The 27,945-nt window shown below is 54.7% G+C and overlaps 8 protein-coding genes across 8 annotated transcripts; 5 read left to right on the top strand and 3 right to left on the bottom strand.

The window, feature by feature from the left end:
• Positions 1–301: 301 nt before the first annotated feature.
• PG986_004009 (Vacuolar aminopeptidase 1) lies at positions 302–2,003 on the bottom strand (the record flags this gene model as incomplete). Its single annotated transcript, XM_066840231.1, has 3 exons — positions 302–1,263; positions 1,321–1,660; positions 1,725–2,003. 3 exons carry the CDS (start codon positions 2,001–2,003, stop codon positions 302–304), a joined length of 1,581 nt encoding a protein of 526 aa, XP_066702858.1.
• A 1,605-nt stretch (positions 2,004–3,608) lies between these two features.
• Positions 3,609–4,780, bottom strand: PG986_004008 (uncharacterized protein; the record flags this gene model as incomplete). The annotated part of the gene is made up of 3 exons (XM_066840230.1): positions 3,609–4,472; positions 4,557–4,675; positions 4,738–4,780. The coding sequence occupies 3 exons, from the start codon at positions 4,778–4,780 to the stop codon at positions 3,609–3,611; spliced, it is 1,026 nt and encodes a 341-aa protein (XP_066702857.1).
• Positions 4,781–5,961: 1,181 nt separating this feature from the next.
• On the top strand, positions 5,962–8,195 carry PG986_004007 (uncharacterized protein; the record flags this gene model as incomplete). Its single annotated transcript, XM_066840229.1, has 3 exons — positions 5,962–6,365; positions 6,446–7,159; positions 7,229–8,195. 3 exons carry the CDS (start codon positions 5,962–5,964, stop codon positions 8,193–8,195), a joined length of 2,085 nt encoding a protein of 694 aa, XP_066702856.1.
• Positions 8,196–9,289: 1,094 nt separating this feature from the next.
• On the top strand, positions 9,290–13,290 carry PG986_004006 (Magnesium transport protein CorA- transmembrane region; the record flags this gene model as incomplete). Its single annotated transcript, XM_066840228.1, has 8 exons — positions 9,290–10,207; positions 10,273–10,281; positions 10,339–10,534; positions 10,584–10,630; positions 10,682–11,308; positions 11,394–12,455; positions 12,512–12,740; positions 12,824–13,290. Coding segments are annotated over 8 exons (3,555 nt in total), but the record flags the coding sequence as incomplete, so codon positions are not given.
• A 1,893-nt stretch (positions 13,291–15,183) lies between these two features.
• PG986_004005 (uncharacterized protein) lies at positions 15,184–19,803 on the top strand (the record flags this gene model as incomplete). Its single annotated transcript, XM_066840227.1, has 1 exon — positions 15,184–19,803. One exon carries the CDS (start codon positions 15,184–15,186, stop codon positions 19,801–19,803), a length of 4,620 nt encoding a protein of 1,539 aa, XP_066702854.1.
• Positions 19,804–20,665: 862 nt separating this feature from the next.
• Positions 20,666–22,736, bottom strand: PG986_004004 (uncharacterized protein; the record flags this gene model as incomplete). The annotated part of the gene is made up of 2 exons (XM_066840226.1): positions 20,666–21,481; positions 21,528–22,736. 2 exons carry the CDS (start codon positions 22,734–22,736, stop codon positions 20,666–20,668), a joined length of 2,025 nt encoding a protein of 674 aa, XP_066702853.1.
• A 268-nt stretch (positions 22,737–23,004) lies between these two features.
• Positions 23,005–24,070, top strand: PG986_004003 (uncharacterized protein; the record flags this gene model as incomplete). Its single annotated transcript, XM_066840225.1, has 3 exons — positions 23,005–23,039; positions 23,560–23,714; positions 23,817–24,070. The coding sequence occupies 3 exons, from the start codon at positions 23,005–23,007 to the stop codon at positions 24,068–24,070; spliced, it is 444 nt and encodes a 147-aa protein (XP_066702852.1).
• Positions 24,071–25,650: 1,580 nt separating this feature from the next.
• Positions 25,651–27,941, top strand: PG986_004002 (catalase A; the record flags this gene model as incomplete). Its single annotated transcript, XM_066840224.1, has 2 exons — positions 25,651–25,878; positions 25,947–27,941. The coding sequence occupies 2 exons, from the start codon at positions 25,651–25,653 to the stop codon at positions 27,939–27,941; spliced, it is 2,223 nt and encodes a 740-aa protein (XP_066702851.1).
• Positions 27,942–27,945: the final 4 nt, after the last annotated feature.

Raw genomic sequence — 27,945 nt, 5'->3', positions numbered from 1 at the left:
TTTAATAATGGTATGAGGGAGACATCAATAATGTTCTTACGAGATCCGATGAAGCTTTGGCATTTAATTGGCTTTGATTGAGTTGAATGCAGCTATTTGTTGCCTAGGTGGAAGCTGTACTGGATTCCCCCAGATGGAGTTCGGGAACCTCGTCCACATCTCAGCCAACCAACAGGCAAGTCATCGAAGATTTGACATTGTTCTATTTATGTAACGAGTCTATCTGCAACCTATAACAAAGCCAATAGACATGCATCGGGTATTACGTAGTGCCGCCTATGTAGTTTGCTCAATCTACTTATTAATGAGACCACTCCCCATCGACCTTCTCAAAGTAGTCCAAGAACCCCTTGAAGAACTTGACGCCCAGCCCGGGGTCCAAGCTGCCCGTCGTCGCGCGCACCGAGTGCATCGACAGCTGCGGCATGCCCGCGTCCGCCGCCTTGACGCCCATGACGCTGCTCAGCGTCGGGCCCACGGTCCCGCCCGACCGCGAGTCGTTGCGGATCATGAACGTCTGCGGCGTGCACGCCGCCAGCTCGCACACCCGCGTCAGCACCGCCGTCGAGACCGCGTCCGTCGTCATGTGCCCGTTCGAGTCGGCGCAGATGACGATGCCCACGTTGAGCCGCGGTGCGTGGTCGTCCAGGTACTTGCCCGCGAAGTTGGGGTTGATGGCGTGCGTCACGTCGGCCGACACCAGGAACGACTGCGCGTACGTCCGGCCGATGACGCTGGGGCCGTACGACGCCGACGCCTTCTCGCAGAGGGACTCGACGGTGCGCTCGATCACGAGGGGCAGGAAGTTACCCTTGGCACCCTGGCGGAGGAGGGAGCCGATCTCCTCATCGTCAAACAGTGCCACCATCTTGATAATGCCCTCATCTTCGCCAGACTCGGCAGCAAGCAGACCCTCCAAAGCGGCCCAGCTGCACAGCTTGTCGTCGATGCGGCCGGCCGTGATGAACTCCTTGTCCATTCCAGCGACGGTGGCAGGCTGGAAATCAAACAGCTCAAGCTCCCAGTTGACAATCTGGGAGTAGTCCTTGATGCCGAGCTCGGAACCAATCAGCTTCACTAGCTTAGGAGGTTGCGTTGCAACGAAAGAGCCCGCAGGACCGAGAGACTCTTGAGTAGCGGGACTGGATGAAGGGTACAAGTCGGAGTTGTCAAGTCCGATAATCGGCACCGCTTGAGTCTCCTTGTTGTTTGTGCCCATCATACCCACGCCAAAGTGAGGAGCAAGGGTAGGGATTTTGGCAACTGTATTACCAGGTCAGCGTCCATACGTTTCTAGGTCTTTAATATAGTGGCACCTACTTGGCCAGCCGAGCTTCACGAGCTTGGATGCCGTCTTGCCCGAGTCATCGCGCACGATAACGCGGCCGCCAATGCTCAGGTCGCGGTCCCACCAGGTCTCGTTCAGCCCGCCAGCGTAGGGCGCAACGCCCAGCTGGAGGTAGCCCGCCTTGTTGGGCTTGTTGCTGACAGGCTTGAGCTTGGCCGTCAAAGCATCGATGTGACCTGCGATCATGGCGACTCCATTGCCCGGCTTGTAGGCCTTCCCGACGGTGAAGGCGATCAACGAGCTGCCATTGCGCGTGGTGTAGTACTTGCCACCAGCTTGCACCTTGCCGGTCCAGTCGTCTCTTGCCGGAAGCTACATCATCATTGATCAGTCGAGTCCAATATTATGCCATGTAGGAAGAGGGTAATGTGCTAACCTCCTTGTAGCCACCCTTGGCCAGCCGGCTCTTGAAGTGGTCGACGGTGTGGAATATGGTTGGGTTTTCTTGCAGGAACTCGCAGAAAGGCGTAGTATAGTTTTCGGGCTTAATGTCCGCTGCCTTGACGGTCTTTGAAGTAGGGGCTTCTCGGCGGGTATCGCGCCCGGTCGCGCTGGTGGTCGATTGCGACATGCTCGCTGCGTTGTCGGCGGCAGCCATGCGAAGGGACAGGTTGGAGTCGCGCTGTCGCAAGAAGTCGGGAGTGTGTCGCGTCATGGTAGAGGGCGGGAAGATTGCAGGTTTCGTCAGCTCAATCAATTCACAAGAAGACAGAGCAACTAAATAAGGAATACGAGAGGGTTGAGTAATGTTCGTAGGGAGACTGACTTGTTTGGCTTACCACGTGGTTCGGCGCCAATACTGCGAACAGCTATGACCTCGGGTTAGACAGAGCGAGATAAGGCCTTATCAGCCCCTACGATCGCCGTCATCGCTAGGCCGCCCTCCTGAGCCAGCCGGTTTAGGCAGCTCGGTACATGCCATGGGAATGCGACGTCGCAGACAGGACCACATGTCCTCAAGTAGGGGGAGTACCAATGCAGATATATATCAGTTGGTCGTTCAATATTCCATGGCTCTATGTTGCGCATGAGCGAAGTTGAATCCAAAGTTTACCTGCTTGGATTGGGTTCTATGTATTCGTTTTTAGACCCCTAAGCTGCAGGCGGTTACGTAAGGAAATTTGGGTGCCACTCACATCCATCAATTGATACCTCCTCCGTAGAAGGTCCCCCATTTGTCCGGGGAACCCCTTCCCTGTCTGCCGGCCAGATCATTTTCAGACTGGCCTAATTACTCCATACATGTACTCGCGGTCGGTTGTGTAGGTGGTTTTTAAGGTAGCTCGAACAGCTGGGCTTTGTGAGATATCTGAGAAGCATATTGCCAACAAGCAACTTGCCACGCTCGAATGGTGGTTGAATAAAGCTGGCGATCTTTCAAGGAACAAATATCCGGTCACTTACAAGAGCTAAAGTTGAAGATGAACAAACATACAAGGAGCTTCGCATTCAATTTATAGATGGCAGCTATGGACATGACCAATGGAACTCCCCTGCTTGAATGTACCTAGGTATGGAGAGGTGAAAAATGTTGATTTATCTGCGCGACTACCGGGAATACGAGCATGCTACCCACTTGGATATCACAAAAAGCGTCTGCGCTCGAGTAACGCGACAAAATGTACAGAAAGATTGAGAGGTATCAGCTTCCCCGCAGGGTTCATCACAGACAAAATGGTGAAAGGAACAGATGACAGAATCCAGTTTTGCGATGTCTCTATGCCCCCAGTAACCCTCGGCCATTGCCACTTGCGCGGGGAAGGTTGTGTTGCAGATACAACCCATACTCCTGTCCGAGACATCTCGAGTTGGAAAGAAAGAAAAGTTGAAATGTAGAAAAAGCCGGAGTCGACTGGTGCTGCTCTTATACCAGCTCAGATTGCTACACGTTGAGAGGGTTTGTCCTTTCCAAGGTTTGCGAGGTACTCATAACCCTGATGGCCGTCATTTTACACACCGAGTTACCAGAAACACCAAGAACGTTAAAGAGAGCTCCCTCAAATTGTAACCATAGGGGAAATGAAGTTATCACTTCAGTCTAATTCAATATCTCGTCAGATAGTATAGTAGTGAGCTCGTCTCTCGAGATGATCCTCCTAATGATCGATTGATTCAGCAATGGCGGCTTACGAGCACCCCGGCTGTTAATGCCCATACACGTCAATCAGAGGGCAAATATGTGCTACTGAGTAATCCCAGGAGTTTTTCTCAAAGGTCCAAGAGACATACGAGGTACCCCTATTGCGGCTTTTGGTGATTCTCAAAAGATAGGGGTAGCTCGCATATTTGCCTTCGAGCACATGACCCTCCTTTCCTCCTCCCCTCGGAGCTCATACTTATCAATCAGATAGTTCAAGTCCGCCATTATGAGCCCCCTCATCCCCCGATCCGGGAAATCCAACGACGTGACAATCATCGTCTGCGCCGCATAGAGCCGGTTGCGGTCGTCGGCCTCTTCGCGCGGCTCGCTCGGCGGGTAATGCTTGAAGTACTCCCTTCGGTACTTCGCGTCCGCCATCCGGTGGTGCGCGCACCACCAGATGCCGACCTCCTTCTCGTGGTGGGCGTAGTAGGCGCACGCGTCATACAGAAAGATCTCGCCCGTCGCCCGGTCCGTGCCGATGTTGGACTCCCACAGGTCACCGTGGATCAGGGTGGGCTTGATGGTCCGGCCCTCGGCCACGAGGGCGTCCAGGAGGCGCGGGACGACTCTGTCCAGGGTGGTCTGGATCACGTCGTCGAACTCCTTGCAGTACCCGTTCGCGGCCTTTTCGAGCTCGTAGATGTCGTGCAGGAGCCGCCGGAAGTAGGAGGTCCAGCTGCTGTCCCAAGAGGTGGTCAAGGGGTTCTTCCCGTCGAAGGTCGTGCAGTGGAAACCGAACTTGCCGGTTGGAGACTTGCTGCTCAGATGAAAATCGGCGAGCTTCTTCCCAAGGTCGACAGCATCGGGAAACGCGTGTGCGATGTCAAGGTAATCACATAGGAAGAAGTAAGTGCCCTTCTCCTGGTCGCAGAGCCCGTAGCCACGGGGCTTCGGGACTATACTGGGCATAGTTCTGTAAATGGCTGACATGGCCTCATACTCTCCATAGACTCGCTCTGCGGCATCCCTGAGGCTCATTGTCTGGATGGGTAGAGAGTTACATGATCAGTATGCCGTTGATTTTGAGCCTACGAAATGACACACATTGAGAAACTACGCACTCACCTTCAGAAAGTAAGAATGGGTTGAACCATCAGTCATTTGAACATCAATTCTCTTGGTATCCGACCAAAGTGAGGTGCCGTACTGGTGAACCCCGATGACTTCGTCTCCCTTTTCGAGTGCTGGTGTCAATGATCAGAATACGCAGCCACGATCTCCAGTTTCAGGCCATTGTTCGAGTTACCTGTCAAGACGTTCGTATGCAGAGGGGTGGGCTCGGCATTCATTGCAGCCCCCTGAGTGACAACTTCCAATTCGGTTGGGGCCTCGATATGCGTGTCTTGGGCTATTTCAACTCCGCCTCCTGGCACAGCAGCTTCTGGTTCAGTCATGGCAACCGCTTCTCTGGGGCAGACTACGAATCAATGTATTTTCCACAATAGATGCGGAGATTAAGTAAATGAGAGTAACAAGATCAAGCGCTCTTATCTTGAGTTGCATATCCAAGTTTGGCAGGCGGGGTAAGTTGCAGCAAACAACCAACATCCGTCGTTGACCAACTGTCCAAAAGTTCCACATGGATTTCATCTCAAAAGGCCAGGCTTAGGATCGATTCAGACCGTCACTGAATGAAGTAAACTCAATATGCCTGTCAGAATCCCGGTTTGTCCCAATGGGAATGTTTTGATTGGTAGCACAACAGCTGGGTCTTGGCGTGTAGGTGCAGGAGCGAGGTGCAAATTACCCTCGAATCAAACGGCGATTGAAAGATGCCTGGTCGGCCTCCCGCAGCAACACGTCAAGTCCCCAGCCTTGTTTGCAAGAGTTGATCAGGCATTGCCAGACTCGCTGCTTATCGATGTCATCGGGCATCCAACAGTAAACGAATGTCAATATTCCATGTTGTAACTGATTTAGCAGAGACCTAAGCCCATCCAGGCCATCACTTGTCCCGTCTGAGCAAACGGAATCCTAGCTCGACAGTACTCTCTTTACCTCCTACAAGGTTCGTGTACCGCGAGGTTGCTGGCTGTCTGAAGAATAACATAAACTTGCAAACAGACCTAATCTACGTGCCTGCCACCCCATTCTCCATTGCAAAACATTTTGAACTTGCAACTTGTGTTAACCTACCGTAATACAACAACATAATCGACACTACTGTTGCGTGCTTCTTCGATCAACAACATGGATATCAAACAGATGACTGACGACACCCCATATACTGGGCACTTCAAACAGCTGTTCGCAGCCGCAGAACGCTCAGCAAGCCGGAAGGGGGAGTCAGTGACAGATCACCCACCTGCCCAGCAGTTGATCGCATCTTTCCTGTGGAAGTTGCAGATAAGCAGCATGCAGCGACCAGCCATGAGCAGCGAGCAGCACCTGTCCACGACTCAAGTTCCGGCACCCTACCCGCCTTGCACTCGTTCGCTGCGCGACCTGGAAGCCGGCGATGATATCCGAGATGAAGCTTGAGACACACCACCGCGGCATGAAGACGCTGCTCCGGGTCTTGACGCCTCCGGACAGGATGAATGCGGCGATGGCTATAGTCGAGGACCAAGAAGGCACCGCGGTTCTGCTTCAACTGTATCACGTGCCTGAGGTGTCGGTAGTTCCTACTGAGCACATCTTGTACAAGGACCGCGTCTGCGTCTTGAAGGAACCATTCTTCAAGGGCACGACGGATGGCACCTACAGCCTCAGAGTCGATCACGTCAACGACATCATCTGGTTGGCTCCCGATGATGAGCATGTGCCGGCGAAATGGCGACGACAACAAATTGCGGCCCCGAACGAGAGCCTAGAAGCTCGGATGCGAGGAAACAAAGCTGTCCAGAACAACAATTGGGCCGAGGCACAGAGGCTGTAAGCTTCAATACTTTTTCTTTTTTCTTTTTTCAAACGCGGGACATCAGATAAATGAAACTAACAACCTACTGTTCAAGCTACTCGACCGCTGTCAGCTCTGCAGCAACGCTCGAAGAAGCGAGACTAGCGCATCTCAACCGGTCACTCGCCAATCTCAACCTTGGTCGATTCGAAGATGCATTATCCGATGCCATGAAGGGCGTTCAAGACGAAAAGCCAAACGAGTCCGAGAAGGCGTTATTCCGAGAAGCCAGAGCGCTTTACAGAATGGAGAGATACCGGGATTGCATGCAGAAGCTCGTCGTTTTGGCGACGGAGTTCCCGGACAACCAGGCCGCGAAGGTCGAGCTCGATCGCGCCCAAGCCCGGTTACGCGAACAGCTCAAGGGCCTGTATCCGTTCCGCCGCATGTACAAGGAGGCTCAGGCCGGAATCCCCATCATCGACTGCGCGACTTTCACAGGCCCTGTGGAAGTACGACCATCCCCTGGTCGCGGCCGCGGCTTGTTCACGACCACTGCGGTCGCAGCAGGCGACTTGCTTATGTGCGAGAAAGCCTTCGAATACTGCTATGCTGGGGATGATCACCCAGAGGGCAATCGCAAGACCACAATACTGATGGATATGGAAACAAGAAGTTGGGCCGTTGGTGGCCAAGCCGGTCTGATTTCACAGGTCGTGCAGAAGCTAGCCCAGAACCCTAACTCCTCGAAAGCGTTTCTCGACCTGCATCACGGGGCATACCAAGCTGTCTATGCTGACGAGGTTGATGACAGACCCGTCGTTGATTCGTAAGTGTTGAGCACCTCGTGCGATTGAAGACGTGAAAACAGGAGACACTGACGCGGGCGCAACTCTAGATTCCTCGTGGCCAAGACCATCCTTGCCAATGCCTTTGGCACCCCCAGAACCAGCCGTTCCAGCTTCAGAGCCACGGCGCTGGTACCCGAGGGTAAGACCCCTTCGACCACGACCTGCGGCATCTGGATCCAGGCCTCTTACCTGAACCATTCTTGTGTCGGAAATTGCCGCCGCAGCTTCATCGGCGACATGCAGATCATACGCGCGACGCGGGACATCCCGGCGGACACCGAGCTGTTCTTCAGCTATAAGCAGGCCGAGCCCTTGACCTCCTTTGGCGAGACCCAAAAGAGTCTCCGGAACTGGGGCTTCCAGTGCGACTGCGCGCTCTGCCTCGCGAAGAAGGCGACGTCGGACGACACATTGAAGCGGCGCAAGGCACTGCTGGCCCAGCTGAAGTACATCATGCGACCTTCGACTGACCCAAGAGCAATCGACGCCAAGCGCGCCCTGGCTGTCCTGGAGAAGGTCGAGGCCACTTACGCGACACCCGTGAGAGCCATCTCGACCGCTACCGGCTCAGACAGCGTGTTGCCCTCCTCGGTCCAGATCACACCGCGCCTCGAGCTTTGGGACCCCTATTTCGGACTCGGGGCTCATCTGCTGAACCGAGGCAAGAGGGACGAGGCTGTCAAAGTGACGATCAAGGGCTTCGAAGCATTGGGGTTTGTCATCATGGCGACCCTGCCGAAGGCAAGCAATGGCGGTGGTGGTGGTGGTTCGAAGAACAAGGCTGGCAACGTCACCTCGGACTCGGACTCTGACGGAGGCACGGGCCAGCTCGTGGTCGCATCGTGGGGGGTGGTGGTCGATTACGTGGTCCCCGCATTTTTGACGCTCTTTCGCGTGTACAAGACGACCTCGCCGGAGCTTGCGAACAGGGCCCGCGAGTACGCCGCTACCGCTTACAGCATGCTGGTCGGGGAGAAGGAGACGATCTACGACGAGATCCCTGAGCTTCGTTGAGAGCAGGATGATGGTTGCTGCGCGATTATTATGGGGTGGCATCAGAAGGCAGGGGAAACTGGCACTAATAGTGGGGTGCGGCAGTCAACTTTAGGGGCTCTCGGCTTGTGAGGAAGCCAAGAAGCCCACCTGCCCACCTATGAGGCATGGAACGATAAAAGAGGCAATGGTAGAGGAGGAACCGAGATGCGAAATGCCACATCTATTTACAAGTGCAATACGGGCATTGAAACTTTTGACTGAGATTAACACTCTTACCAGCTTGTCCATTTCGATCCTACCATTGCACCAGAGTGTTTTGCGGTCGCCGAACTAGAGTATGGTGCGTAAGAAGTACGCAGGCCGGTACCTCGATGCCGCTTTCCCAGCCTTACACGTAGAAACATGGCGTTGCTTTTAGCGACCCCCCAGCTTCACGTTTACCCTGGACACAAACCCTTACGTGACAAAATCCATCGCTACCACTGTCTTCACCGGAGTGTCCGTCCTTATGGCGGCCAATTTAACATCTCGCATTGGACTGATGTTAACAGGAGCAGCGTTCGAGGATTCAGCCGGCGACCGTCCACTACAGAGCGAAACAACGTCAGACGAGGCTCTTGGCCCCCAACGGGGTTGGAAATTACCATGTAAGACAATGGCACCCTCCTTTCCTGGTGCGGCTGAAGAAAGCATGGGATCATTGCATTTTTCCGCGTTCCCATAGGTGCACAATCCCACGGTGTGAGGTATTCCTACCACACCTTGCCAGGGTTGAAGTAAGCTACTACACACCTTGTCCCAAGCAGCTGGACCTGCGGGCAGACCGACGGGATGCCGTTTGATTTGTTACTCGCCAGAAAGCCCCGAGAGGGTGGATGGTGTATTGTTACGCATCTGGGGTTAGCCCAGCCTGTGGCAGGCGGCTGAGAACCTGATGGTGAACAACGGCCATGCTTCCAACAGGTGATTCTGCTGGACATGGATGGTTATATATGGATGACTAGCCAGCCTCCACTCCTCCTCCCCTGCGGTTTCAATCTCTCGCATCCAGCGATGGTATATGACTCCAACTACAAGAGCCACGCTATTGAGCCAGCTGCTCCGCCCGCGTCATGGCTACTCTCAGAGGCTTGACTTCGACAGAGGTGGAAGACGACTTGGCTGACTTTTTCGGAACCACCGAGTTCAATGACCGTGGCTGCTACTTTAAAGAATCCAATCCACGTTGGGGTACACATGAGGGATCTTCTCAACAGGCCACTGCCGATAACCGGCTTCGAGTTCTGAACAAGATTATCAAAGAGCTTGAGCGTGTCGAAAGGATACGAAGAGCAATTTCGAAAGAACCCAGTGAGAGGCATCTAGTTGAGTGCCTTGAGAAAAGTCGTCAATCTTGGGTGGGTTCCGAAGAGTATAAAGAAGGGATTGGAAAAGGATTAGTGAACGACTGGAGCGGACGGAAAAGGCACGACACCAGCCCAGATCTCAAGTTTTTGGAAGAAGTGCGTAGCGATCTTCAAAGGGTCACTAATAGCGAACCTACTTTTGAAGTCGGTTTCACTCATGCCTTCCCACCACGCTCTCTTGAGCTTCCTAGGCGGATCCAGAGGCGGCCATCAGAAACGCGAGTTTCACGGTCACAGAAAAGCCCAACGCGTTTACCCACAGCGAATGAGAGGGACGAGAAAGCAGCGACAGCAAAACCAGTCGAAATCGAGTACGACGCCGATGAAGACTTCAATGCCTACCTAATCCAGTATGAAAGGCCTAGCGATAACCCGAACTTCGAGCCGTCGCAGATGAAGGCTCTCGAGACCAAGACAAGGATCGCTGGGAGCTTCCCCGATCAACGCATCCCCATCAGACATCTTCTGGGCGAGATTGAGATTAAACAACCGGACGAGAATCACCAACGGGCTACTGTGGAACATCGGAATAAGCCGTCCCTGCCCGCTGGAAACCTCCTCAAGGATCCTACTCCGGCCGCGAACAAGATCAGATATTTCCATTTTCCAGCAAACAATATGGCGGTGAGTGGTCGTCACTTGATTTTCAAACACACCAGACTGCTGTGCTAATTGTTTCTTGAATGTAGTGGGCCGAGGTATGTTTCCATTTATGGTATATATCATATGGGTTTCATTGACTGAACATACATCAGCGAGCAATTGCACTTTACTACGAGGACGATGAAATCCCAACTTCTCCTGGAAATCAGACAAAGTCAAAAGCCGCACGTCAATCCAAGATCCATACCATGCTACGACCAGAGTACTGGCGTGGGCAACAGCAAGGCGATAGAGGAGCTCCTGTACATGCGCGTCATATGCGACCTTTGTGCGAGACCATATCACTGAGTAGGTACGGTGCCTTCCCCTACAGAAACCTGCTGATATTATGTACAAGCGACCGATGATGACACTGCATCGCGCCCTAAGGATGTAGTGCTATTTGTGAGTATGGTCAAGTCAAGAGTATATTTGATAGTTGCTGATATCCCTTAGATGCCATTTCTCCACTGGGAGACTGACAGAAAGAGGCACACCTTTGCGAGTTTCGTTGATACGGTGACCACCAATCATAACGCCGAAATTGACGAATTCAAAAGAAGGAGCAGAGGTAAAGCGATCAGCGACAGGAAGGGTCTGAAAAAGCCCGTCCGTTTCAGCCAAAATGTGACGGACCAAGAGGCTCCTTCCCAGTCATCTTTGATGGATCTTCTAAGCTCATTGAAGAAGAACCTGAGCCACGATCAGATACCCGCATCGGAGAGTCTACAAGGAGAAACGAAACCTCCTGTCAAGGGTCTAGATTCCTTTGTTGATGCGTTGAATCTCAAGGGGCACCGGTTGGATATTGACGAACATCGCCGAGTCATAGCACGAGTACCGGTGAAGAAAGATGACCAAAAGAAGAACCAAAACAGGTTCGGACAATACTTGTCGAATGCGGCACGCCTCAAATTCCGAGAGCCGAAGGGCACGAGCGACCAAAAGGACAACCAGAACAGGCTGGGACAGTACCTGATAGATGCGGCACGGCTCTACGAGGGCATCACCAACTATCGAGATAAGAAGCTTCTGCACAAATACCTACACGTTGATCCTCCTATCCACCCACGAAGAACATTGGTGAGTCAAACTTAACATCATCTCATCCTCGCCTGGTCAACGATGATTTATGCCTTCGTGGAAAGGCTAACGTGGATGAGTATAGGACCAAGCCTACTATTGGAGCCTCAATACGACCCAGAGCCGTGATCGTGATCAGGTCGTTTATCGTGGGACCAGAGCAGCCGTCGAAAACCTGCACCAGTTCGACATATCTCAACAAGTTTGGCCAAAGCATGAGGAGCAGAAGGAATCTTGGATGTCCAAGCATGATGACGACGGTCCTTGCCAAGAATGCCAAGCGAATATCCGGAAAATCTCGAGGCTGATCATGGTCGATCAGCTTTGGTTATGGGTTCTCGATGAACATACCATATTGACATTCTTCCCCCGGATATACGGTACGAATAAGAATGATGTCACAGGAGTGCATAAGTCGATTCGTATGAGGCTAGAGAAAGTTTCCAAAAGTCGACACCCGGAGCAGCAGATGGGATCTGTGTGGGATCTTGCCCTCATCATCTTCGATGAATGTACCAACACATTCTTTGATCGCACCAAGACGCCCGATCGTCAACCCCAGATCATTGATGATTTTTCAGAAGCCATTGGCAACGTGGTGAGTATTGATCGGATCCAATACAAGACTACATCGGTAACTGACCATGTGAAGACAAATAAACAGACGATTGCCTTTGACAGACTCTGGGCGTGGACCGAGCAGTGGAAGGCCAACAGCTCGAAGAAGAGAAAGTCTAGGATGTCCGAATTGCACGTTTCCCTACTGGACATCAACCCCGAGGGCAAGCTGCAACGGGAGATCAAAGACATCATCGAGGAACTCGAAATCATGATTCATATCAACCGCACGCACAGAACTATTCTCAGGGGCTTCATCCACCAAGTGATTCATATTATGGATCCAAATGGACAACTAAAGCCCAGAATCTCCCTGCATACTGTCAATGAAGAACAGACCGAAGGAACCGGGCCGAACCCTAGAGCAAACAACAAGGGAAGCCGCAAACCCAGTGACTTTGTGAACGAGGCAGACTACGATCGCTTCGAAACCAAAGCAGAAGAGCTCCGTGGTAAGGTAACATCAAGGATCGAAGAGCTGGAAGAGCTAAGGCGGAGTGCGAAATCCACCTCGGACAGTGTAAGACTAGTTCCCCTGAACCACACTTGGCGATATGACTATGCTAATTGTTGGCCACGACTCAGATCAAGGACCTTTTGGCGCTCAAACAGCAACAGGCCAGCGTTGTTCAAGCATGGCAAGCAACCCAACAGACCGAAGAAACGGTGGCCCAGGGGCGATCCATCATGATGTTCACCGTCGTGACTATCGTGTTCGCCCCTCTGTCGTTCATGACCAGCGTGTTCGGCATGAATGCCTCGGAGTTCAGCTCCGAAAACAGCTTGACGGTATTCGAAGAACTTAGGTACATACGTAAGCCTCCCTGGTTTATAATCTCACCCCCGCCCCCCTACAATCCTTTACGTGAGTAGTTGCTAATTCCCGGCCTTAATCAGTACCGGTATCTGCTGCCACTATTCTTCTCGTGCTTTTCCTCGCGTTCAATACGTATGTGCGAGCACTTGTGAAAGCAGCATACTACCGCATCAGCGCCAATCTCATGACGATGCAAGCCTGGGGCGGTTACTCCGTGTACAAGGTCTGGTACGCCAACAACAGCTGGCGAGGCGAGGAACAGATCGACAAGGCCCACACCTACGCACGCAAGAAGAAGAGGGCGGCCCGGGAAGAGGTCTTGAAGGAACGCCGGGACAAGAACTCGCAAGAGACTGGTGGTGCGCCGACCGAAGAAGAGCAACCGGGTAACAGCAACGGCGGGTCGGACGGACAAGGTGGTGGTGGCGGCGCTACAACTAGTACCCCTCAGGGCAACAACGACCAGTGGCAAGGTAGTGACGGCGTTACAGCGAACAACGGTGCGGCGGTCCCCGCGGATGCTGGGAAGGAGCCCCAGACCACTGAGAGTGAGGGGAGCACGCGGCGGTTACCATTCTGGCATATATTGAGGAGACCAAAGGGAGAAGAGCCACCGTCGTCAGTGTAAGAGCGTATTGTGTCGAACCAAAAAGGTAACGTTTCTCCGTGATTTATGCATGCGTCCGGCTATATTTGCTTTTGACTATATTTCGTGTCCAGTGAAGGGGAGACCAGGCAAGGCAACGAATACCCCAACTTCTCCTCTGCGGAGAAGACGTAGTCATCCAAAACACATTATATGTTATCCGTATTATCAGATAGTTGGTTCGGCTTTACATACGGGCCTCCCAAACGACGCACATAGACCTTGACCACCTATTGCCACATCCCCGATCCAGCCCCTGAGGAGGCCAGGAGGCGATTTATATGGTCTTCATAGGCATGGGAACCGTGTGGGCTTTGTTTGTTGTTCACCTCCCATTCTCGCGACATTGGCATCTGGACATTGAAAGGTCCATCATGACTTCCAGATACGCAGACGCGACGCCTCGGATACTCATGGAAGCGGTCTACGAGCGTACCAACCAAAAAGGTCTGTCCATAGCACGCACCATCTTGTTGGGACTTTTTCCTTTTCGCGACTTGAAGATAGACGTTGGAGTCTAAGTTCTTGTAAACATGCACATGGCAGACCCTGCACGCAAGGTACTTACTTCAGCTGCTGGTCTGCGCTGGTATGAGTCAAAAAGCAAAAGAACAGTAAGGGACTTCAGGCACTAGGCGCAGAGAACCTCTCTTGGGTTACCAATAAATTCCGAGAGTATCCTATGGATGATGGTGCGCGGACAAGCGACAAAACCATTTGCTCTGTTTTGAACAGGCCCTGCCCACGTTGAATGAAGCGTCATAATCACCACCTGTAGGTACCCTGTGGAGTCCTGTGGTACTTAAGGTTACTTGGGGCAGTTTGGGGACAACATTCTGGACAACATTCTAGCCGGCCAGTTTCGCGCCATGCACAGACCAACAAAACCACGGAGAGTGTCTGCCCGCATGCGGCCGCCCCAACCCACCCCTGATCCCAAGTTTCCAACGTCGAACTTCTTTCTGCAACTCTTGCTTGGCGACAACATCGAATCGAATGGGAACCGTTCGGGATCTTGGATTACGGATGCACACCAATTCCGAAGCGTCTGCCCTGGTCGCCTGGGCAGTATGCCGAATGCTTCTCGCGAACATGGGGCAATATCTATTTGGCCCTAAAGTTCAGCTCCTGCAAGCCACCGGCAGCTGAACACATCCAAAGAGGCTTCGCGCAAATCAAAGGCGTGTCGGTCGCGACAGGCTAGCCCGAACGTTCCCGTCTGCTGGAACAGTGGGAAAAGGAATAACAAGGGCTCGCTGGTTGACTGGGTGCCCTTTTCTGGCTGGGGAGATGCCAGCCGCAAGGCGCAATCCGAGCCAGCGACCGTAAAGCAATAGGTACCAAGAGCTCCAACCAAAGCCGGGCCCCTCTCGACCCTTTCCCTTTCGTCGTCACTCCTCACCAAACGTCTGCTATGGATGATTGCATGTGCTTAAGCTCCATGCTTTCCGACGGTGTTCTGTGGCTTTCTTAGCGGCATCGCTCACTGCGCTTCTCATTTGCGGCTCGCTCGTGAAGGGGTGGTCTCCAAGCTAATTGATCCGACGACTGCCATCCGGGGTTTCTTGAGCGATTTCGCATACACAATTCCCTCGTCTGTTCCAAGTCTCAACACGCGACAGCAGTGTTGGTGCGATCTCCATTCCTCCGCGGTCCCTCTGCCGGGCCCTGAATAGCGCCGCGCTTGCCTCCCGTGTCACAACGCTTGACCGAGGCCGGACTGTCGGCCCCCGCACGTCAAAGTGAAGGCAGCCAACTCCATTGATTCCCCTTTCGACTATCCGGGTAGACGTGATGTCGGCCCTCCCCGAAGGCTGGGAGTGGGATTACGATGGCACACGATGGCTCTACCGATACAAGGCTACGGGCCTCGTACAGTACCATTTTCCGAAGCCCGGCGATGAGTTCCCTGAGTATGTCGGATTGGGGTTTGGATCCTTCGACATGGAACCAGAGGAACGCCTGGCCAGCGAAATGCAAACAAAGCGACGGGATACCCAGAACGGAACACCGAGTGGCGCCGTATCCAACTCAAGCCAGCGTAAAAAGAAGCCGCCGGCCGAGATCGATGAAATCGGCGCAACCGGTTATTTCGATCCCGAAGGGTTTATGTATTTGGGACCCGGGGGTTATGCCGACACGCTTACATCCTCCGAAGAAGAGCATGCAAATACACCGACAGTGATGGAGAATACGTCAGCGGGAAACCATGGGTCTTCAAATACGACACAAGCCGGCCATGACCCACTGCCACTGGCATCCCAACCTTCGGGCGGATTGAACGATACCTCTGGCCCTGGGTCTACAATTTCAGCATGCATAGCTCCACCCCAGTTCATTGCAGAGCTGGCGAGTCAAGATACCCAGAAATGTGCTGACGAGTTAGCACCAATTGAGCTTGATGCATCACAATCGTCCATCGGGACTGCTTTAGCTGAACTGTCGTCAGAAGGCCCAGATTGTCCACCCGCAGAGAAAAGTCCAACAAGCGCCAATGCCAATTACCATTCCTCGCCACCGGCTCCCGTACAGCCAACAGGTGCATATCCGCTAGTGTCTGCGTCTTTCTCCTTTAGGCCATTGGAGGATAAGGACCACCCCTCTGGCCAATCACCAAGCGCTTCGTCGGTAAAGAGTTCGATGACCACGCAGCATATCTCGACCACAGCATCTTCCCCAGAAAACGCACCCTTCCAAGCATGGAAACCAGGGGTCAAACCTGGTGCAGAAGAGTCCGTGCAACCTAAACGATCTTCTTTGGTGCCTTCGGGAAGTTCGTTGATGGAATTCCAGAATCGTGAACTTGGCAACCTGGATCAACGGAGGTATTCCTTTCCAGCAAAAGTACCAACGCCGGCGATCAACAGACACCCGACAGTACTGACACCAACGACGGGCCCAAGGAGTTCTTCTCGTGAAAGGCCTTACTCCACACCCGGGATCCGGCACTCCCCTATTCCAACGGCCCTTCGACCCGCAACTCGCTCCGAAAGCCCGTTGAGCCAAAGTCAAAATGAGAGTGTCCCACCCGGCTCGAAACACGATATAATTCCCTTGAGGGACGCGGATCTGACCCACTGCCCTTCGGTGCTCAAACCTGCGAAATCTCGCCAGAGTCGCCCTCATGCATCAACTGTCTCGGGAAACCTTACTGCCGCTCCAGGTCTCAAGCCAGCCGCACATTCACCCCCACCACCGAAGTCGGGTGAGTTGCACCATACATCAACACATGAGCATCATGATAGTGGAGAGCCACTTCGGATGCCCGACTTCCCGGACTACGACGATGACGACCGGCCCCATCTCCACCGAGTCAACACTATGCCAGACCAACTGCCGTCTCAGTCTTCCGTCGCCCCCTCTAAGGCGTCTGGGCTCGGACCGGGCTTTTACGTCTTCCATGAGATCAAACCGGGAAAGGATCCATTAGAGTCAGAGGAACCCCAGACTGTGGAGGCTCAAGAACTAGCGGCCACAGAGCGACCTGCCGAGTTATCATCGGATCCGGCCGTCTCAATCGACACTAGCCCAACGCAGGCTGCCCCGGAGCATACCCAGCAAGCTCAAGCTACACATGAACATGGGAACTCTTCAGAGCATGCGACTACTCAGCAGTCTCCTAGTCAGACCAATAGTAGCGATGCGGCATCCAGCCAACCCCAGCCCTCCTCCCCATCTTCTCATGCCAATGAAACAGTCAATGGTGATACGCAACCTGCACCTTTGAAGCCTCCGAAACCGGTTGCTACCACTGATGGACCACAAACATCAGCAACGAGCCAGGCCTCGGACTTGTTAAGTTCGGCGAGTGGGAGTGCAGTAAAGCCGAATCAATCATCCCAGAACAATCATGAGGGAGACCCTGCTACCAGCAACGAAGATACCATCGGCAATGGGCCGTTACCACGCCCTACTGCAGCTTATTCAATCTCCAGCCCCGCGCCTCGACCCCATAAACCTGCGAATTCAGGATCTGATGAATCGGATACGGGAGCCCAGTACCAGACAATGACGGGGTCCAATGTTCCTCTTCATACACAAGGAGATGGGCCCGGAAGTCAAGTTCAAGGCTCTGTATCCTTCCATTCAACGGCACCTCAAGGTCAGGGTACGGTTCAAGGAACTCAGCATTGCAAGCCTCCGTCCAAGCCTCCGTCACAACCCAAACCGCAGCAGGTACACACGCCCCATTCGTCGACAATGAACACGGAACGGCCACCAGTATCACATCAGGAGAAGCCGCCGCAAAGCGGTTTGGTGCAACAGGTCCAGCGACCTCCTTACAGTCCTCAGAAGCCAGCTGTCATGTGTAATCCTAATGGCGCAATTCCCCAGGGGCAAGGCCCATCTCCTGTCCAGCAGCCAGTTATGGGGATGCCAAACAAACTGTCGACACGACCTACCTCGGCAATCTCGCAATACTCGCAATGGCCGTCGCCCATGACAACACCGGCATCTGTGGTCCAAAGCCAAGTGTCATCCCCGGCAGCCTCGGTTGCTTCCCTCTACCAAGCACCAACACCAACGTCTGCTTCAGGTTTCAGCTCCTTCCAGTCCATTCTGGGCTCGGCGCAAAGTTCCCCGGTGATCCCTGGGCAAACGCCAACGCAATATCAACATACTGGTGCTCCAACAAAGCCTCCCTTCAGTCATGCACACACTGCCCCGCAAGCGTCCTTCTCGCCTCAACATCCAAACACCGTGCATCGACCTCCTGGCAATCATCAAGTGGGTGGCAAACCGCATGGTCCCGGTAGTGGTATTCCATTAGGACCCAGCGGTCCATCCAGCCATTATTCGCCAATACAACAAATGATGCATAAGCCACCGCACGGCACTCAAATACCTCCCGCCACTCCTTTGTCGGGTATCCCCAACTTGGTGCCTCCGAAACCTCAGCAGCTTCCAGGATCCAGTCATGTGGGACAAGCAACGTCACAGATGCCCACGCAGCATCCTGTTCAACAGCAACAACATCAAGCGCAGCACCCGCAACCGCAACCACAACAGCAACCTGCACCAGCGAACCTCTCGCAACCGGGCAACATCCAGAGCCAATGGAACGCACATACACATTCCCCACAAGGACAAGCAACGCACTCGCCGCATAGCACGCAGCCATTGCATGCTCAACAACCAAGCCACAGCCATACACTTCCGACCGCAGGGCATCAAAGCATCCACTCGCCAGTGAATGCCTCGCAGAGTCAACAAGCCCAGGTACCCTATCCGACTCAGAGCCCGTCCAATGCAAATCCCGCGGCATCTCTAAGCAACATTGGCCAAGATATGAAGAAGTGGGCAAAGAAGATGTGGAAAAGCCCGGCCTTCCAGCAGACGACCGCCGTTATTGGGGGTGCCTTGATGGCGGAGTCCATGGGAGGCGACGGCGTCGCTGGTGCGATGGCTGCATCCCAGATTTACAACACCTCACAAGCTCAGCAGCAAGGACAGCAGCAAGGACAGCAGCCCCCGCGCCCACAGCGGCCGCCTCACGTGCATGCGCAGACTGCGCCTGCACAGAGCCAGGGGCTACCCGGTCCGCGTCCCAACATGCAGCCAGTCCAACAGCCAGTCTCAAACTTCCAGTCAGGTGGCGGACAGGCACCCGGCCGACCGTATGCGGTCCAGAACCCCTCTATGCATGGTCTGCCGATGCAGATGCAACAGCGCCCGCCCGCTCAAGCGCCCATGATGAGCCCACCACCCTCTCAGGGACAACAAGGGCAGTACATGGTCAACCAGTCACCACCACAAACGCAAGGCCAATACTTTGCCGGCCAGCAGCCACAGTACATTCCACCACCGGAACAAACCATCATGAACCAGCAGCAGACCATCAACCAGAATTTCACACTGAACAGCGAGAGCAACGCCAACGCCGGAACAGGCCCATCAATGGCCGCATACTCGCAACAGCCAACAGTGGTAGAGAACAACCAGATCATTATTGAGAACAACTCGGCGGCATCTGGTTCGTATTTTACCCAGCCGCCAACTGCGGCGGTACCCGCCACCGGCACCGAGGTTAACATCACGAACATCAACATCGAGAACAATGTGAACAATGCGCAATACGCGCAATTTGATTCATCAACTACTTACAACGACAGTTCGACTATGTCAACCACATCGATGGATGTGCACGGCATCAGCAACAACATGGCCGCGACTGACTACAGCACTACCACAACAGATTACAACGTGGTAGCGACGGATTACAATAGCTCGGCAGCATTCAATGTAGACGTTCAGATGCAAACCATGTACACGGCCGCAGATGACGTCTCGATTTTGTACAGCACCGAAACTTTGGACGCGAGCGAAACTGCTGGTCATGGCGATGGTTGGGCGGCGGCGGCAGCTGTCACGGTAGACTACTCAGGAGGAGACTGGGGCGACGATTGGTATTAAAGCGCAAGAGGTTATGGAGTTGTGGGTTATGGGGAGCGAGACGTTTCGATGTCCTGCACCTGCATTTTGGGACACGTAGCTGGGGAGTTTGGCGAGTGTTGCTTTCAAATGGCAAGGACACACACTTCATTGGGTGTGCTTGCCTAACGTGTCGAAGAAATGGAATAAGGGGTTAATGGAGGGGGAAGGGAACACGGTTCATTGGGATGGCGTTTAGTCCGGTTTAGGGTGCCGTTGGGGTTTGGTAATCGGGCTTTGGTAGTTGTGTTTTGGTTGCATACACATCCCTCCCTCGTATTATTCATCCTACTCGTTCGTGGGATGCCCATCGTAATGCTTAGCAGAAACTCGTGTATTCAAACTCACCCTCAACGTAGAAAGTCACTGGTTGATTGACACGAGCTCCTCGTCTTGCTTAACGGTACGTCGGTATTTACTCGTTATAGTTTGCGAAGCGCGTTGTGTGTGGTAGAAACTATTGACCAAGAACGAGTACCTACGTCATCAGATACGTGCCTCCAAACTGAACACGGAGACGTGCCATGCTATCCTGCCCGGATGTTGAGTATGAATGGGCCCCATGATAACAAGCTATGACAAATACAAGTCCATATCAGTGTCGTGGAACGCAGACAGTCCCAAAAACATACGGCCAAGTGAAGGCTTCTGTAGAGATCATAACTGTGTTCTACACGGGGGGGGTTCTTCTCGTCAACAGACTAATACGATATCGTACATATGTGATACAGGGGCGTTTTGCCTCCATGCTTTCCATCTCGCAGCGTCAAGTGTGCGGCTCAATCAGGCATTGGTCTGAGTGGTGTTCTCTTCTCCTCTTTTTCAACAACTATTTATATTCTCTTCACTTCAGCTTCTCAAGCGCCAGCGTAGCCCGATCCACCACCTCCCGCGCCCTCGCCAACTCCGCCTCCGCCTCGCGCGAAGCCGAACTATTGATGCTATCGCCCCCGCGCGCCGCCGCGTCGCGGTCCAGCACGTGCGCGACCGAGACCTCGACGCCGCGGACGGCCTTGCGGCCCTCCTCGCGCACCTCGCCCTCCCAGTAGGCGCGCGCGGCCTCCCAGCGCTGCTGCATGCGGCGCATGCTCCAGACGATGCCCAGGGCCGCGACGGCGCCGGCCTCGTACAGGCCCGTCGTCAGGGTGCCGACGTAAGCGAGGGCGCCGAGCGAGGTGGTGAGGCCCGAGGTGCTCAAGGTCTGCAGGACGAGCTTCTGGGCCAGCGCTTGCAGGGCCGGGATGGTCTCGTTCTGGAGGTAGGAACGCGCGGTGGGGATGCTGGTCGGCCAGCGGGCGATGTTGGGGCCTGCTGTTTTGGTGGTGTTGTTGACCAGAGGAGACGGCTTCGGCTGTTGTACTTCAGACGGTATTGACGAAGATGTCGATGACGGAGAGGAAGCTGGACTGGTGTAAGTGACGGGGAAGGTGCTGGTGGGGACGCCCGCCTCTTCGATGCGACCGGCGAGGAAGATGGCGTTGCGCTCGGCGCCGGGTAGGAAGCGCTGGCTGAGGATGTCGGTGGTGAGCATACCCACGTCGTCGACGCGCCAGAACAGCTTCCACCAGCTGAGTTTCCGCCAACGTTGACTAGTGAACGCGAGGTCCAGCTGCTCTTGCAGCTCGGTGTGCGCCGTCTCGGCCCACTGGGAAAGACCCCGCTGGAGGTGGGAGGTACTGGGCTTCGAAGCAGCAAATGATGATGACGACGACAGCGTAGAGGAGAGCTGTCTCGCCTCCTCGCGCTGTATGGAGGCGGAGGCGTTTTGCAGCAGGGATGCGATGAGCCGGCGCACGGGGGGGCTTGGTGGCGGTGTCTCCTTCGGCGGTGGAAACCACATCCTGTTTGAGCCACTCCACGAGCTTCGGCACGTTGCTCTCGTACCACTTGTGCTCGTACTCCATCGCGTTGCCGATGTCCTTGCGGATCAGGCGGAGGCCGGCCCCCGCGGTCCCCACATCCACCACCGTGAAGGGGAGCGCCGAAGCATCCGCCGGCTTGTAGTCTGGCAGATTGACCGCGGCGGCAATGACGCTCTCGCTTTCTAGCAGCGGGAGTGTCGTGACCGAGCCCGCGCCCAGGAGGCCATTGGCGACCAGGAGCGCCTTGTGTACGGGCGTGGTGATCGGGGTGTACCGGCCCGTGTTGGAGGTGGGGATGTCCACGGTGGGCACCAGGACGGCGTCCTCAAAAGCGCCCAGGCCCTCGTCCTGCACCGCAGTGTACGGGTTCGTCTCCATGAGGAGCAGCTCCAGCTTGTGCCCGTTCAGCGCTATAGAGGAGACATTGACCTCGTGGAGCAGGCTGCCCCTGGTCATGGACATGGTGCCGAGCTCCTGGTGTTCTTCGGCTCCCACCCGAATAATCATCGGCTGGGCCAGGTTGTGCTGGTCAATCTCTTGCTCCCACTCTTCTTCTGTCTTCAACGGATCCGCCAGGAGCAGCTTCAGGAGATGTTTCGCCGTCTTGCCGGCGTCCGTCCCGTTTGTCAAGCCCAGGATCGCTACTCGTATCGACTCGTGGCCGGGCTGCTGGCGCAAGCCGGAAATGGCCAGTTGCAGCCTGGAGAGGTTGACGTAGTTGGCGGCATACTTCTGTAGATCGAGCAGCACATGTTCTAGTTCTTTTCGAGGGTCCAATTCCGGGGCAGCGCTCGCAGCAGAAGGAGAGACATGAGTCTGCGGTGCGACGGCAGCTGCCGTGGCTGTGGACTGGAGGCGGCGCGCAGTGGTATTGTTGAGAGGCTTCCGCCTCGGGTGTCGCGTGGGGGAGGATGCGGCGGCAGGTCGGGCGGCGTTGCGGGAAAGGGAACAGAAGAAACAGACGGCCTGGCTGTCGGGGCCTGCGGACCGGCTGAGCAGGCTGGCGCCCTCTTTTGCGGCCTTTGCAGGCTGCAATGCCAATCGCGGTGGCATGGCTTTCTGTTGGCGATTGATTGATTGTTGCCTGGTTGTAAGTTGGAAATTTTGGGTGGGTTGGAGGAGCTCTGTTGGAGCTTGGTCGCCAATTCGCCAAGGCCGGGGCAGACTAGGATTCCCACTTCAGGGTAAGCGGGCAGGCGGCTTAGGGAACGATCAAGACTACAACTTAATTAGGTTAACCTAGGTACTCTTGGGACGCGAATGGTTCAGATCATGTATAGATTCATTTACAGCTGAACTACATATGTATTTTCAAGTCGGCATGGCTCCGAATTCGAGGAAAACCATTGCCTACACGTACGTATGTGCCTACTGAACGGAGACGCTCCAGATCTTTTGTAAGCGATCGACCGTGATGGATGTGACGTAGATGTTGCTCATATCTGCCGAATTTGCCCGGATCTTCATACTTTGATGAAACCAGCCTGCCACTGAATCTCTCTGGAGGTTGAGTTTGGCATTTCCCTCAGTAACCTAGGTAATCCTTTCACTGCAGCAAGCAAGGCAAACAATTCCTCCGAATACGACCAGATCCCAAAACCATGCCCGACCAGCACGTAGTGTTATCGGATCTTTATCTAATCGATAAGCATTTGCCGTCTGTCGTAGAGCGTACGAGGCCGGCGCCAGCGGTGTCCGCGGTTCACCATATCGCGTCGCAATTGAACCTCCTAGCTGCCCAGCCGACCTTGCCTAGGTCCCAAGCATCCCGCAATCCACGCCAGCAGCATGGCATCCACAGCGCATCGCCGACTTCTTCAGGAGTACCGCGCTCTGACAAATAACCCCCCGATGGCATCACCGCCGGCCCCGTGAGCGAAGACGACCTCTTGCAATGGGAGGCTCTGATTCAGGGGCCTGAGGGTACCCCCTTCGAAGGCGGCATCTTCCCCGCCGAGCTCAAGTTCCCCAAGGACTACCCGCTGGCACCGCCGACAATGAAGTTCCTCGGCGAGATTTTCCACCCCAACGGTATGTATGCTATGCGATGCCCCAGCGTTGCCCTCTGCCTCTCTTCCCTTACCTCTTCTCCCTCCCTCAGTAATGACTTGACTGACATATGGTGTGCTATAGTCTACCCCAGCGGCCTCGTCTGCATCTCCATTCTGCACCCTCCTGGCGACGACCCGAACCACTACGAGCACGCGTCGGAGCGCTGGAGCCCCATCCAGTCCGTCGAGAAGATCTTGATCAGCGTTATGAGCATGCTGGCCGAGCCCAACGACGAGAGCCCCGCCAACGTGGAAGCCGCCAAGATGTGGCGCGACCGCAGGGCCGAGTACGAGCAAAAGGTCAGAGACGGCGTCCGGCGCATGCTGGGTCTCTGAGTTGGGTGGCTGCCGCTCGCAGGATTCCGATGCCTATCTATCTATATAACGTTGCGTCCCGCCGTCTACGAGCGGTTGTGGCCGAGCTCCTTGTCTCGGATTATTGATACAAAGCATGCATAGCACGGTGTTTATGGTTTTTACGACACACTAATGATTGCATAACTCTATCTTGTTGTTCGCCTCCCGTTCCTACTACGTATTTGAGTTTTCGGATGCTTACCAAACGTTCCCGTGATGCTCAGGAAATATTTGTTCCCGGCGGTTTCATCTCCTCACGCCGTAAAAGCTTCCAGACGCGCAACAAGACGCGGTTTCTACCTACATAAGGCACCTCGTTTGATAGATGTATTTCGCACAGACAAATCCGCGACCATAGGGTGCGGCCTGGCTGCGGAGTGGGTCGCCCGCGTGCGAAGAAAGAATCATCGATTTGTAATTGCTTCATATACACACACGTGGCAAGGAGTGGTACTTGTGCCGGTATGGAGGTTGATCATGTCCCACCCCGGATTCATAGTTCATACGTGTATGTAGACTGTACATAACCATAGGTAGTGACATGGCAAGTATCACATTTTTGGAGCTCCAGTCTGCCCTCGTAGAGATACATAGATGGATAGTTTAGCAAGTATCTGCTTGCTGCTCAGCCGATGATAGACAGGCATCCGACGACTGGTAACAGGGCCGGTGGGTGTGTCCTTGTGTCGCAGTACTCTCGGGATCTTAGGCGGGGCGAAAGACAACCCCGCCAGATCGCAACGAGACGCGTTGGCGACAGCTCTGCGTGACTGGTTTGGAGGGATGTTTCTCCCCCGGCACCCTGTTTCTGAAATGCCATCTCAAGATTGTCGGCAATCGGATCGGTTAGCCTGCCAAGAAGATCGGAATATGTACGCAGGAAGTATCACTGTCTCTATGCCTGAGGCCCAGAATGCCAAACAACCTCTTTGCCATTGGCAGCCAGACATGGCCAGTCCACTCGGCGGGGGAGTTTATGCCTATGTACAGGCAGGCAGACAGGCCACAGCTGGTTCGACGGGGTTTGGCCAACGTAAATGGAACGTTTGCTCCGCCGCGGCCAATCATCGGCCTTCGAGATCTAATCAAGACATGCGATCTGAAAATGTCCGCATCATCGCCCAACAAAGATTTGCCTACCACATACCTACCAGAGTCGTTTCTACGCGCAAAGAAGGCACAATACCACGCTCTGCGGCCAATTGTCCCCAGTAAATGCCAAGCTGGGCCGCTCCAGCCTGCCAGCCTTTCTCGCCTTTGCCCACAGCTCCGCCGACCCTCTTGCAAATGCCGGCCATAACCTCCATGCCGTTTCTCTGACATCATCGATGCGTTACAATGGAGTCAACCGCGAAATGGCTGGCAACAGCGATCGTGATGGAAAACCGCTGCGGCTCGATGCATACATAAACCAGCTGCCTGGTCATCTGTTTCCTAGCCGTGTACCTGGTCCCATGTTGTTCTAGTTCTAATCCAATCCAATCAAAATCAACTGATCTAAAACAAGAAACCAGTACCGTGCAAAAGTCGAGCCTCCCACGCCTCGATATCACGTTCACATGGCATCCAGCATTGTATCAGACACTTTCAACAAGGCCAAGACCGCCATGGGCGTACAAGACGCAAAGGCTGCCCAGATGCAGCCCGACATCCAAGAGCCCACCAAGGACTCGCGCATCACCACCGACTTCGGTGTCAAGCAGAGCAACACAGACGACTGGTTAAAGGTTGTGAGCAACGACCACACCGGCCCTCATCTGGTTGAGGACGTACCTGGCCGCGAAAAGGTGAATAATTCCTTCCCTAAAGTCAATGGCTTTTTCATGCTGGTCTCGTTACTGACAACCCTCACCAGATCCACCGCTTCGACCATGAGCGCATTCCCGAGCGTGTAGTTCACGCCCGTGGTGCTGGTGCTTTTGGTACTTTCCGCCTGAAAGAGAGCGCTGAAGACGTTACCTTCGCCAACGTCCTGACCGACACGTCGCGCGAGACCCCTGTCTTCCTGCGATTCTCTACCGTGGCCGGCAGCAGTGGTTCCGCAGACACCGTCCGCGATGTGCGCGGTTTCGCCGTCAAGTTCTACACCGAGGAGGGCAACTGGGACATTGTCGGCAACAACATCCCCGTCTTCTTCATCCAGGAGGCCATGAAGTTCCCCGACTTCGTCCACTCCGTCAAGCCCGAGCCTCACAATGGCGTCCCCCAAGCGCAGACCGCCCACAACAACTTCTGGGACTTTGCCAACCTGCACACCGAGTCCACGCACATGCAAATGTGGGCTATGTCTGACCGAACCATCCCTCGGTCTTTCCGCATGATGCAGGGCTTCGGTGTCAACACCTTCACTCTGATCAACAAGGCGGGCGAACGCCACTTCGTCAAGTTCCACTTCACCCCTCATCTCGGTGTTCACTCCCTCGTCTGGGATGAGGCGCTGAAGATTGCCGGCCAAGATCCGGACTTCCATCGCAAGGACCTGATGGAGGCCATTGACAACAAGGCCTACCCCAAGTGGGACTTCGGCATCCAGGTCATCCCGGAGGCTGATGAGCACAAGTTTGAGTTCGATATCCTCGATGCCACCAAGGTCTGGCCCGAGGAGCTCGTACCCATCCGAAACATCGGCGAGTTAGAGCTCAACCGCAACATCGATGAGTACTTCACACAAACCGAGCAGGTTGCATTCTGCACTTCACACATGATCCCTGGTATCGGACACTCCGATGATCCCCTCCTCCAAGGCCGCAGCTTCTCTTACCAGGACACTCAACTGTCTCGTCTCGGTATTAACTGGGAGGAGCTCCCAATCAACCGTCCTGTATGCCCTGTCATGAACTTCAACCGCGATGGACAGGGACGCCACAAGATCACCAAGGGATCTGTGAACTACTGGCCCAACCGCTTCGATATCCAGCCCCCGGCCTCTCACTCCGAGGGTGCCTATGTCGACTACCCTCAGAAAGTCGAGGGCATCAAGCAACGTGCACGCAGCCCCAAGTTCAAGGAGCACTTCAACCAAGCCCAGCTTTTCCTCAACAGCATGTCGCCTCCGGAGCGTGCTCATATGATCGCCGCTTTCTCGTTCGAGCTCGACCATTGCGACGACCCCATCGTGTACGAGCGCATGTCCCTTCGCCTCGCTGATATCGATATCGACTTGGCCCAGGAGGTGGCCACCATGGTCGGCGGTCCCGTCCCCCAGAAGGAGTCGAGGCCCAACCATGGCAAGAAGGCCAAGGGCCTTAGCCAGACCGAGTTCGCGCCCAAGAAGCCTACCATCGAGAGCCGACGTATCGCCATTATCATTGCCGATGGTTATGACGAGATTGCCTACAACGGGGTCAAGGCGGCTATCACTGCCGCCGGTGCCCTGCCTTTCACCATCGCTCCCCGCCGGAGTGAGATCTACCCCGCTGGCTCCGACAAGAAGGCTGGCAGTGGCGTCGTCCCCGACCACCATCTCGAGGGCATGCGATCCACCATGTTCGATGCCGTCTTCGTGCCTGGTGGTGCGGAGTCCATTAACACCCTGTCCAAGAGCGGCCGTGCCATTCACTGGGTGCGCGAGGCGTTCGGCCATCTCAAGACGATTGGTGGCACCGGCGAGGCGACGGCGCTGCTCAAGCTCGCCTTCGCTCTCCCCGGCATCACCATCTCGCAGGACAGCACCGCCCAGGCGTCGTATGGTGTGGTCACCATGGCCAATGTCAGCCCCGAGGGTCTTGGCGAGGCGGTCACCATCGCCAAGGAGGGCGCTAGCTTCGTGCAGAAGTTCTTCTACGAGATCTCGCAGCACCGCAACTTTGATCGTGAGCTGGATGGTCTGAGCGTCCAAGTGGCTTACTAGACCA

The sequence above is a fragment of the Apiospora aurea genome, assembly GCF_038362705.1.
Source record: "Apiospora aurea strain CBS 24483 chromosome Unknown utg000003l_segment0_segment0, whole genome shotgun sequence".
In the NCBI taxonomy this organism is placed as follows: Eukaryota; Fungi; Ascomycota; class Sordariomycetes; order Amphisphaeriales; family Apiosporaceae; genus Apiospora; species Apiospora aurea.
The sequence above is the reverse complement of the archived record's forward strand: the minus strand, read 5'-3'. Positions and strand labels throughout refer to the sequence as shown.